Source organism: Quercus lobata, chromosome 5 (genome assembly GCF_001633185.2).
Source record: "Quercus lobata isolate SW786 chromosome 5, ValleyOak3.0 Primary Assembly, whole genome shotgun sequence".
Taxonomy (NCBI): domain Eukaryota; kingdom Viridiplantae; phylum Streptophyta; class Magnoliopsida; order Fagales; family Fagaceae; genus Quercus; species Quercus lobata.
The window spans coordinates 16,876,486-16,888,873 of NC_044908.1; the positions used below are offsets into that span (position 1 = coordinate 16,876,486).

At 33.9% G+C, this 12,388-nt stretch overlaps 3 protein-coding genes across 7 annotated transcripts; 1 reads left to right on the forward strand and 2 right to left on the reverse strand.

The window, feature by feature from the left end:
• The first annotated feature begins 740 nt into the window (after positions 1-740).
• On the forward strand, positions 741-4,954 carry LOC115992105. Of its 5 annotated transcripts, none has more exons than XM_031116163.1 (8): positions 741-830; positions 1,231-1,315; positions 1,445-1,531; positions 3,143-3,355; positions 3,541-3,702; positions 3,917-3,961; positions 4,120-4,266; positions 4,371-4,954. In XM_031116163.1, exons 2-8 carry the CDS (start codon positions 1,265-1,267, stop codon positions 4,755-4,757), a joined length of 1,092 nt encoding a protein of 363 aa, XP_030972023.1. In that variant the 5' UTR covers positions 741-830; positions 1,231-1,264; the 3' UTR covers positions 4,758-4,954. The 5 variants fall into 5 exon arrangements, with proteins under 5 accessions (XP_030972023.1, XP_030972022.1, XP_030972024.1 ...); XM_031116162.1 differs by having other exon boundaries at positions 741-825; XM_031116164.1 differs by having other exon boundaries at positions 744-830; positions 1,237-1,315.
• Positions 4,955-7,926: 2,972 nt separating this feature from the next.
• LOC115989240 lies at positions 7,927-9,569 on the reverse strand. Its single transcript, XM_031112908.1, has 4 exons — positions 9,489-9,569; positions 9,193-9,384; positions 8,431-8,474; positions 7,927-8,328 (listed from the first exon to the last, which is right to left on the reverse strand). Exons 1-4 carry the CDS (start codon positions 9,516-9,518, stop codon positions 7,938-7,940), a joined length of 657 nt encoding a protein of 218 aa, XP_030968768.1. The 5' UTR covers positions 9,519-9,569; the 3' UTR covers positions 7,927-7,937.
• A 72-nt stretch (positions 9,570-9,641) lies between these two features.
• Positions 9,642-11,914, reverse strand: LOC115990074. Its single transcript, XM_031113936.1, has 2 exons — positions 9,778-11,914; positions 9,642-9,650 (listed from the first exon to the last, which is right to left on the reverse strand). Exons 1-2 carry the CDS (start codon positions 11,830-11,832, stop codon positions 9,642-9,644), a joined length of 2,064 nt encoding a protein of 687 aa, XP_030969796.1. The 5' UTR covers positions 11,833-11,914.
• Positions 11,915-12,388: the final 474 nt, after the last annotated feature.

The following is a 12,388-nucleotide window of genomic DNA, read 5'->3' on the forward strand; positions in this document are numbered from 1 at the left end:
GCCCAATGCTACTATTAACTTGTGGCCACGCAAGCCTCCATTAGTGGGCCCTATCATAATTTGATAGTGGGCTAAGTGTTGTCTTCAATCAAGTCCAGAAGTTCATCGCGTGACTGAATGAAATCAGGCCCGTGATCTTCTAGATTTAATGGGCCACGGGAAAACTGTTTGCAACTCAATCCTATCAACTTTTAGAGCAAGGTGCAACGTATTTTATAGTTTTCCAAATTAAAAGTTTGCGTCTCAGCTAAGAAATTAAAAACCTATTCTTTTCAATATAATAATAATTAATAACAATAATAGTCCATGCATTCATATAGTTTTTATTTATTTATTATAATAATCTTAGGTTTTTAAAAATAAATAAAATAAAATAGTTAGATAGGAGTAAAAAAAATTAAAATAAAATAAATGTAGTTAGATAGGAATAAAAAAATTAAAATAAAAAAGAATTTTAGAATTAAGGCTTAAAGTCTAGGAAGATGTGGCCTGTGTGGATGAAGACAAACAAAATTTTGAGTTAAAAAAATTTATTAAAATCTTTCAAGCTTGTGCTTGTCAGACTTGGTTAGACATTAGAGTAGTATTATCATTCACATGCCATACAAGGCAAAAAAAAATCTATTCATTCACGTGAGTGCAACTGCAAAGAGAGAGAAACTCATGATAATAAAAAAAGAAAAAAAAAAAAAAAAAACTCAAAAACTGAATTGTATGGTCTTTGACATTTCACTCTCATTCTTATCTATCTCTTTCTTCTGTGTTCTAAGCTCCTCCACACTCGTTCTCTCTCTCCCTCTCTCTCTCGTTCAAAGATATATAAATGTACGGTACGAAAATGTCTTCTTCACTAAATTTAGGTGTAAATTACTGTAATTAAATTTTACTTTATTATTTTTAATATTTAAATTAAATTTTTTTTTTTGGAGAGAAACATTACTTAATTATATGCTCGAAATAATTTTTATATTTCATTCCTATATTTAAGAAATATTGATATCTGCACCCATACATTTTTTTTTTTTTACAACTTTATTTTACATAGTAGACGAGACTCGTAATAGATAACACCATCTCTTATATATATATATAATTCCTTCATTCCCTCCATTCCATAAGAGTTATTCAAAGATAGAGAATTTTCCAACCTTGTTTCAATATGTCTAACATTATATACAATAAACTACAATGTTTCATAGTTTTGTTTCTCGCTTTTTACTACGTGTTAAGCGATAGATTTGCTAATGGAAGAGCCATTGGGACTATGAAAACTAAAGAGTTCGTTAAACACAAAGGAACAATCAAATCCATTCAGGTAATGATGAGTACTAAATACTTCTTTCTATCTTTCCTTCCTCGATTTTTATTTTGATTCAAAATGTTTTTCCTATATATGTGATTTTAAAATCCCAAACTTATTTAAGGTCTAATGAAATCTTTGTAGGGGGGAGATGGTGACATAATTGACTGTGTTGACATTTATCAACAACCTGCTTTTAGTCACCCACTTCTCAAAAATCACACCATACAGGTTATTTATTTATTGCTAATTACATAGGATTTATTTTCCTAATTCATTTATCTTGTATATTAATAGCATTACTTTATTTTTGTTTTCAACCATTCATACATTTCATATACCTAATAAGTTTATAATTTTTGTTCTTCTTTGGTTAGTTAGTGTGGCATAAATCTTTTTAAATCATTTATGATCATTTTTATACTAAATTTTGCAAAAGTTTCTCTTTCGATATACAAAATCAAAGAGTGGATTAGAATTTTAGAATGTTATCTTCCATTTTATTGTCAAATATATATTAAAGTATTCATGGTTGAAATACTCGCTCCATAGTTACAATACAAACTAATAAAATAAGTACAAAAATGCACACTTTTTAAAAATAACAAAAAAATTTTGGCTACTGATTTTCTAGTACAATTGAAACAATGAAGAAATATTTAACAATTAATTTTTCAGTCATTACGATTATAATGGTGAATATTTGCTATATGATAAAACTTGATTACTACCAAAAGTATATAATTATTTTTGAAGAGATTCATTCATACATGTGGCTCTCAATGATCCAGAACTAAGTAAAAAAAAAAAGTAATTCCATAACATGCTCACGTTGATGATGAAAAAAAAAGAAAAAAAAATACCCAAACATTCTTTTAAGTGGAGTTAGTGCCCATTTGATTCGTTTTATAGGTGCGTTTCAGTACTCAAAATGTGATTTTCTGTGTTTTTGAATTTTGTGTGGCACCTGTGGAGTAGCAATTGCCAAAACTCGAAAGTCGCATTGAATGAATTAATAAAATATTACCGTTGGAAAAGTGTTCCCTTTTCCTTAATTTACCCTCAAATTTTTCTTAAAATTACAATTTTGCCCCTGAAAAAATAAGCCCGTGATTGCTTTTCCTTATCAATCTCACAATCGCAACTTTCTTCACCAAAAATTGAGAAATCTCATTGTGCTGCTGCTGCTTTGAATTCGTTTCCCTTTCTTCAATTGGTATTGCTTGGGTGTGTGGGATTTTGAAACAAAAAAGAGATCAAATGAATATTGGCAGTGGTTGGTTGTTCATGGAAGCATATGGCCATGGCTAGGGGCTTTTATAAGTGGTGAAGAAGGAAGTAAAAGTAAGTGGTGAAGAAGTAAAAGAAGAGACATCCTGATAAGAATTGAGAAAAGATAAAAGAGGAGAAAATTATAAAAGCATGAAACCTAATTGGTTGGAGAAAATATGGTGGGTCCAACAGTTGGTGGAGTGGATTTGTCTATTTAATCTTAAAATATTGCTAGGTCCTTAATGTTTTCCCAACTAATATTTTTATTACTTTTCATTTGGACCAAATCACTTTTTACCTAATATTATCTATTTGTATTTGTTGTAAAAATATTGTAAACTTAACATTATTTAATTAAAGAAATACTATATTCATAATATTTTTATAATAATTTTAGAACAAATTTTAAGTCATTTTAACGGTTAACTTAGCATTATTTATACCGAATATACTAATAATATTTTTTCAAATCCCTGCTCTCTTCCTAGCTAGGTCGGCCTCTACTAGGATTACCTGCCTTTTCTTTTCAATGCTACAACTGGGGATTAAGAAATCGTTTTTGTTTAACAGATGAAACCCAGTTCAATTCCCGGTGGAGTAATAGTGAATTCCATTCAAGAAAAATTGTTTCAAGGTTGGCATAAAAGTGGACAATGCCCTGAGGCAACAATCCCCATTAGACGATCACAAGAAGATGAACACCCCCGTCCCCGAGCTATTCATTTTAAACCAAGTACAACACAGCTTAATCATAGTTTTGCTGCTTATCACAAAAATCATGAGGTATCCTTTTCATTAAAAGACTGATATTTTAGAATTTCATACATTCATGAACAGGAAATACTCATCATATTACTTTAAACTAATTTTTCTCACATTAATCTATTTCATTTTACAAATTATTATTATTATTATTATTATTATTATTTTCTGACATATGTATTTATATGAATGATATTGGAATTTAGTATGCCACAGTTTATATTAATGGTGACAACTTTTATGGAGCACGTTCATCAATAAACATATGGAAACCTACTGTATCTGATGATGGAGAAATCAGTATTGCTCAAATATGGGTTGTAGCTGGTCCCGATGAACAATTAAACACCATGGAAGCTGGATGGAATGTAAGTTTCAATGTCATCTTTACAAAGATTTAACATCAGAATATATATATATATATATATAATATTGAGTGTAAGTCTAAACTTTGAAATGATTAGATTCTTTTGGCATTCAAATCTACATAAGAAAATATACAATGCATTTGAAAATAGAAATTTAAGATATATATATACAATGCATTTGGATAATAAATTGATGTACATTTCATGATTCCAGGTTTATTCAGATGACCAAAAGACAAGATTCTTCATATATTGGACTGTAAGTTTGCTTATTTCAAAAGAAAAATTTAAATCTAAGTTGGAAACTTCATCAACCTACTCCCATCAAGTGCATTCTTGCCAAATCAAGATAGTTTCCCCTATAGTTTCTCTACCACGTATGTTTTTCTTGAACTAACTTATTCTATCCTTGTTAAGAGCGATGGCTACCATGAAACCGGTTGCTACAATCTTGAATGTTCTGGTTTTGTTCAAACAAACAACGAATTTGCCATTGGATCTCCGATAGAAGCTGTTTCTAGCTACGACTCGAATCAATACGACATAGGGATAACCATATACAAGGTAGATGATTTTTTTTTTTTTTTTTTTCCCCAGTAAATTAGACCAGCTATACACAATATCTTTTTATGTATTGATTACGAAATTCTTGAACTCAAATGCTTTAGGACAACGAAAATTGGTGGCTCCAAGTAGAAGATCAGTTGATTGGATACTGGCCTCAATCCATCTTCACATATTTAGCAAGTAGTGCTACAACACTTGATTGGGGTGGAGAGATTTACAACTCAAAACCTGGGGGCAGTCACACAAAAACTCAAATGGGAAGTGGCCATTTTCCAGATGAAGGCTATGGAAAAGCAAGTTATTTTCGAAATATTCAATACATGGATTCCACAGGCAATTTCAGAAACGCTGAGGACATGGGGCTGATTCTATATGTAACGAACCCACCCTGCTATAATATAGATGTCCAAATTGACAAGAATTACTTTGGCAATGGAACCCATGTCTATTTTGGGGGTCCTGGCTATTCTGAAGATAAATGTCCATAATAGCATGTGAGAAAAAAATATCATAGTAGTATCAAAATAATAATTCACATATGTAGAGATCAGAATGTCGATTTTTGGGATACTTTCCTAATTGTAGTTCCAAAAACATTTTCTTCCTTCACACAAAGTTCAAGACTGAAGTTTTTACCATTAAACAATTGAGTTAGTAAGTATATATCAATTTCAGGTGAAACAAAAAGTATTCAATCACAATCAAGATTTTGCTTTTTGGTATCTAACATCATTTAAAATTTTACATTAAAATACTATTCATTTCATGTACTTTAAATTTGTAACATTGAATCCAAAATATTGATGTTTCTTACTTTTTATAGAAGCCTAAATTTAAGAGAAACTATTAACAAAATAATTTTGAGACCCATCATAGAAGTTCCAACTTTTGATATATATATATATATATATATATATATATATATCTCATAGAAGTGGAGTTTATGTAGACTTGGTGAGAAGTCCTGGCATTTACCCAATTCTATTTATTCCCAACAAAATTAAATCATACTTCTACATAGTGAGACATTTACATAATCTTATCTGTTGCATTATTAATTCTCTGGGGACATTTGAATTATAGCCATTCTTATTAGTTTCATAATATTATAACTTGTATTCACAACTATAAAATAATACATATAACACTTATGGCTTCCAAGTTCCAACTTTTCTTCATCTTCTTATTCCCCTGTTCACCCAACTGATTCTTCTCCACAAATTGTTCTTTCTTTGTCAAATGCTCACCATTTTTTATCCATCAAGCTTATCAACCAAAATGAACTCTAATTAAAAACTCAGTTTAATGTGTCTACAAATGTCAATGGGAACGTTTGTCTGTCAAAAGTGCGTGAAGCATGGAAACACAAATTATTCCAAATAGTATTCACATGTAAAATGGGGAGCAGATTATAACACATGACACAGTTCAAGATATAACACTCATCTGAAGAAAATTTAGTAGGCACATGTGGACTAGACACCCAAACAAAGGGTCTCCCGATGAATCAGGTGAGTATTAATCACAGCTAGACTAGGCTGATCTCATGTGTTATCTAAAAATCCTGAGGAATATCAAGAATAACTAATGGACACAGGTGCATGAAAATGAGATATTGTATGTGGCCTGAGTGCAGAAACTAACTAAAATGAATGCCTAAGTACATGATATGTAATTAAAGGAATAGGGAAGTAAAGCACCATGACTATATAGATGAGAAATATAGATCGACTTCCTAAAATAACCTAGTTCTAAAATGAATAAATATCACTAGATGGATGCATGAGCATGATATACTGCCCTAATAAGGTTTCCAAGATTACAAGTGCATAGAAAATTAACTTATGTCCCTAGCCAACAATCACAATGCACATGAGTAAGTTTTTATAAAACAAAATGATTGGGGCAATTTATAGTAAGTTTTTATAAAACAAAATGATTGGGGCAATTTATCAAAGGGAATTGTATATTACACACTGTGTGTTTTTATAAATTGAAAATGTGACTTTAACTCATGTGTTTAATTTTGAAAACATAAGTGTGTGTAACATCCTAATCCTTTTTTTCTTGATGGGTAATAAGGAAATATTATTAAAAAAGGAATAGAACAAAAGATACACGAAGTTCACGGTAGTGAACAAAGAACAAATAGAACAAAAAAACATTAAAGTATTCTAAGAGACAAAAGAAAATCCATAAGAGGAGAACAATCTGAGAGACCTCAACATTGAAACCAATCAGAGAGAGTCCATTGGCACAAATCTAACAACTGAGCCAGAGACTTCTCAATATCATCAAAAGAATGCCCATTACATTCAGTCCAAATAATTAACACCAAACAACCTGAAACCAAATTTCAAATATCCGAATTATGTTTCCCATACCAATGATGCCAACAAAATACTAAGTTTGAAACAGAACCTGGCATGACCCAAACAATCCCAAAAAACTGAAGCATATACATCCACATAGAATGAGCTAACAGACATAAAATCAGCAGGTGATCTTATTCCTATATGTTATGCACACTGTGTTTTTATAAATTGAAAATGTGACTAACTCACGTTTTTTATTTTAAAAACATAAGAGTGTGTAACATCCTATGTGCAACAGCCAACAGCCAACAGCTATTACCCAAATAAACTCATCAGTATCTCACACACACACAGGCCCTTCAAATATGCATTCAGACTCAACAACACAAAGTAGCAAATCCCTACTAAAACGTGGCTCATACACTCAATCCCAAGCAACCCATGAACATGAACAATCATACAGTACTTAACAAGCACAAATCAGTTCCGACCTTCGAATCCATTGATTAACTCACAAATTCACAATTCATAAACGTAATAAGCTAATTAGTAAATTAGTATCACACACACACACACACACACACAGACCCTACAAATCATCCATCCAAAGTAATCGCAAATTTCAGCAATATTATTAGACCAAGAATCAAACTCATTAATCCTTATTTTTACGGGCAAGACAAGAACTAGCTCAATTACTCTGAAACCCTAGAAATTGAAAGAAAAAAAAAAAATCCCAAATTGGAAGTGAAACGAAAAAAAGAAGAGAGGGCCGAGAAAATTACCGTGAGGGGACGAAGAGTTGAGCAGCCTTGTGGGCGTAGAAGCGAGATTCGGCGGCGGCGGCGGATCGGAGCTAATATAGAGAGAGCATCTTTGTGTGTTTGTGAGGGTATGGAGTGGCGGGAAAAATAGGAGAGAGATCGATAAGGGACGAGGTGTGTCTAAGTTGGGCCTTCCATTATTCATAATCATGGGAATAGAGCCCAGAAAAACTAAAAGCCCACTTACGCAACAGGGCCTAGCAAATAAATAGGTTGGGGGCAATTGTATTGTGCTAGTGGAATGAATGGTTGAGAATTTAGATAGAGAAGAAAGGAATTCTTAGTGGATTGCTTTGTTAAAGTTGTATGGATTTATGGACTACTAGTACTAGACAACTACTGTTAACAATTTCCAACCTCCATTACAGGGTTCTCTTTAATGTCTACTGCTAGTTGCACGGGTGTTAAGAGCACTGAACATAATGCAAACTAAGAATAAAAGGGGACAATTCTAACTAAGATTAATCAAATGCATCAAAATCCTTTATTAAAATAGTGATGGTTTTTCATTGAAGACCATTTATTACCTCTAATTGGATCTAGTCAGATTCAAGTTATATGGGGTAAGGTGCAACTCTTGTTGAAGTTTGCATAATTTCTCATCCAATTTGACACCCTGAGCTTGATAAAAATATTTCCAGTGAAAATCATCAAAGTTGATGCGTCTAAGGGACATTTTTTCCACATTTCCTTCACTGCTTCGGGCTTTATTTAGCTCAGCAAGGCGCTTTTGTTTGGCCTCATTCTCAATCTGCCTCTGATACTCCAAATGCTCATCAAGCATTCTTTGCTCTTTCTCCTCCTCAGGTGTAAGTTTCCATTCCTCTTGCTCCAATTCATCAGTGGTTACAGGACCAACAATCTCAGGATTAGTAGGATCATTTCCATCACGTGCAGCTGGAAAAGAACTGAGGCACAGCCTATGGGAGTGGGAGCACATATGGCCGCAAATTTACATGATTTTTAGTCAATGCAAATGTTGAAGTAAGATAAAAAAAAAAAAAAAAAAAACAAAGACTTACATTTGCTCCACATTTTCCCGTTGCTCCTCACTACCTCCAGTTGCCTACAATAAGCGAATTGTATATTTTTAGGACATTAGTTTGCATAATCAATTCTCTTTGTTTAGTGGGAACTTGGAATTCTCTGCAGATCTTATTTCTTTATTTCTTTCTTTCTATTTCAAAAGGTTTGTGTTTTATCAACTTTAATTTAACTCGATCCTAGCTGCTTTCCTGTATTTGGATTCTTAATGTATTAGTCATATCCAATTATTCCATTCCTTACTAAAAAAAAAGTACATTAAATTTTGTTACATTGCTGCGCAAGTGTAAAGTTTATATCCAATTAATAGCTGCTATGATAATCTATTTCAGTAAGAGTTTATGCTCAATGTGTGTTGTATGTCATATATATTAGATTGCTCAATTTATTATCATTCAGAGTTCAGATCCTTAAATACTACTATTCTACTAAACTTGATCCACGTTTTCCTAACTTGGCTACCTCAGAAAAATACCAATTTCATTTACACTATCTTTTGGTTTTGTTTCACCTTTTAACTCTAGCTCCGCCATATCCAAGTCTGTTAGCATCCAATTCAAGTACATTTGTCCAATTTCTGCCATCTTATGTTAATATTTAACATGTTTAGATGCTCTTATTTTCCCACTTTTAGTTCCTGCCCCTTCTGAATTTTTTTCAGGAGAATTTATACCTGTGTAGCTTTAGACAACTTTAAACTACCATAAAAAAGAAACAGAACAATAACCATTATACAAGACCTTTAATTCCTTGGGCCATCTTTTATCCTTTTTCTTCTTTTTATACTTTGATTTTCTCTGTCCATGTCTTGCATTACCACCTCCTTTGTCAGTCTTTTCCTTGTCATCAAGTCCAAATTCTGATAAGAATGCTTCTTCTACAGCCTTATACTTGTCTTCTGCATCTTTGTTAGCCAGATCTTCCAGTTGTGCCTACAAAAGGGGAATAGTACACCGAAAACATCAAATCATAGATGGGTAGGAAGGTAACTATATGAAAACCTTCAACAAAACAGAACAGGGAGTCCAACACAAACCCGCATGATTGACTTCAGCAGGGGCACCATAATTGATCGGTAATCACAAGCAGTTACCGTATCAATTTTCTTAGCTGTCTGCTGCATAGCAGTAGTAGTTGTCCTGATTATAGCATCAAATTTGTAAAGCTGCAACAATAAACATACTGAGATTCAATCAACCTGTGGAATAAAGCAGTTCATCGAGCAACATCTTTAATATCACTCACCACACTACATTGAGAGACATTGGATTTCACATCAAACAATTTGAAAATTTGACATGTTCATAAATTTGGCTATACCATACCTTTGCTGTCATCTCATCAATCAGCCTTTTAATCTCCAATTTTATTTCATTGTCCCCATGATGTGCCATCTCATCAAGTAGCTTTTTAATCTCCAAATTTATTTCATTGTCCACATGATGTCCTGCCAAAATTTTCCATATGATATCTGACTCAAAATTCTCGTCATTTGTGTTCTTAATCTGTCTCTCCCGCTTTGATAAGAGAGACTCATAACTCAATGGTTCGTTCCCAAACTCTTCCTTCCTCTTATCTTCTTCAACACATATACTCTCCAAATTCTGACATTCCTTAATGTCTCTCAAGTACTCTATTTTTTTCTCACAAATATTCTGCATCCGGTGAAATTCAGCCTCGTAGATCTTGAAAAACTCTTTCCCTTGACCTTTACAAGTTTCTATCAAATTTTTCCACTGCTTCAATTGCTCCCCACTATTAGTTCCTCCCTTCAATAACCAATCCACAATAGCATCTTTATGTTCATCATCATTTAATTCGATTTCATCAACAGCACTAGAAGTAACAGCAGCTCCATCATTTGGCACAACAAGCTGTCCACTCAACATTCTCTTGTCGAATTCTACAAAAGAGAAGTCCTTATTAAAAACAAGCTTCTCACATGGCTCACCTCTAACCTCATCATTCACAAGACCCTTGCAGAGCCCGTGTAACCCACAAATATTGCCGAGATCATCCAAGAACTCGAACACACGATTAAGCTCTGAGATGTCAAGAAAGCATGCTGAGAGCAGAGTGCGGTTCAAACAGTGTTCCTTAAGCAACTGTTCCGGGATTCGCTTCTTCAGCATTTCCATTATCAAGTCCATTAACGCTTGAAGATGGCTCTGAACGAAACATCTAATGCTCAAGAACTGGTCTAATAGCGCTCGGATTTTATTAATGATCGCTTCACGTTCTCTATCGATGCAATAAGGCCATTTTTGTTTCAAGAAAACTTCATCTCCAACCTCTTTTCTTGACAAATCTTCCATCATTTTCACAGCTGCGACCACATCGACGGGTCCCCATTTTCTTGATTTAACGGAGTCATGGATTGAATCAGATACAATTTTCGGCTCTACAGATCGTAACTCATCGGATAAAGTCCCTAAATGCACACTCTTCAGATGCTCTGCATTCGAATTTACGTCAAAAAACCTCTCGTTACAACAACAACACGTCCAAAACTTCCAATTCTTCGCCGCCTTCACGTACTCCACCGCCTGCATCACCACTGCCACAGCCTCCGGTGATTTTTTCTTATCAAAATGCCGTTTAAGGCTTTTGATTCGAATCCTCAACAGATCCTTCTTTAGCTCCATACTCATCGTGTCATTCCAGTAATCCTTGACTCGGGTCACCACAGTTTCATCGTTCAACACTTTCTTGAGGTTCTTCCTCAACGCAATAGCTTTCTCTTCGATCTCTTCCTTTCTTCCTTGTAGTTCTTGAACCTCATTCTTTATGATTACCAGAAATGTAGTGTCAATGAAATACTTGCTTTCCAATTTGAGAAGCCTGAGTTTCTTTCTGTGTAATTCAATTTGGGACTGTGTGAGCCAACTTTCGGGGTTGTTGTCCTTGTAAATTTCAAAGCTATAGTCGATCACGGTGGGGTATTGGATGGCTAAACCGGTATCACATGCTTCAATCACGGCTTCGAAGCCAGCATTGGCGTCGTTTTTGGCTAATGCCATGAGTGCGGAAGCGTGGAAGAACCAGAAGGAGAGGGAGTCTTGACATAACTGCACGGCTCGCTTAGATGAGTCGACTGATCTCTTGATATGTTCGAGCATCTCGGGGCGGTAATTGTCGATGATGGTGGCTAAATGCGAGATTTTTAAGTGGATGAAGCTGAGGGCGCCGTGTGCAAGGGCGGAGTTTGGGTGGCGGGATAGGGTGGACTTGACAAGATTGAGGGCTTCGGTTGGATGCCCATTGTAAAGTTCATCAATGGCGCCATTGACTTCTTTGGTAATGGTGAGTGATCGATCATCAACATCAGACGGTGGAGGGTGAGAAGGAGAGGCAGTTGCTTTGCGTTTCTTGCTTCTCATTTTGGAGGGAAAAAGAGAATAGTGAGAATGATTTGAATGTAAATGGAAAATAAGGAAAATAGTGAGAATGATTTGAATGTAAATGGAAAATAAGAAATCAGAAAATGGGCCTTATGCACCCCAATGTCAAGGAAAATAGATGTCTTTAGCTATCAAGGAAAATTAATCGTCTCGATAGATTTTTAACATTTTTTTTTTTCCAAACATTTTAATGTTCTAATTGGATTGAGTTCTTATTTGATCATTTGATGGAATATCTTGGAAGGCTTTTTAAAATTGATAAAAATAATACATAGTCTTTTCTATTCTTTTAAACATTAGTTATCATAAAATTTTGGGTTTTTGTTATTATTATTTTTACAATGGGGATGGAGTCTTTTTATAAAAGTGGTAGGACCATTTTGTAATGAGTCCTAAGGCCTAGTTCTTTAGCCGGCCTGTGTGTCTATCAATATGATCAGAAGGAATGTATTATTAGCTCTTGTATATAGGATTTAATAACTCGACAAGGATATGAGCACTACATAAATAGCCCAAAAAACAAAATCCATCAAAC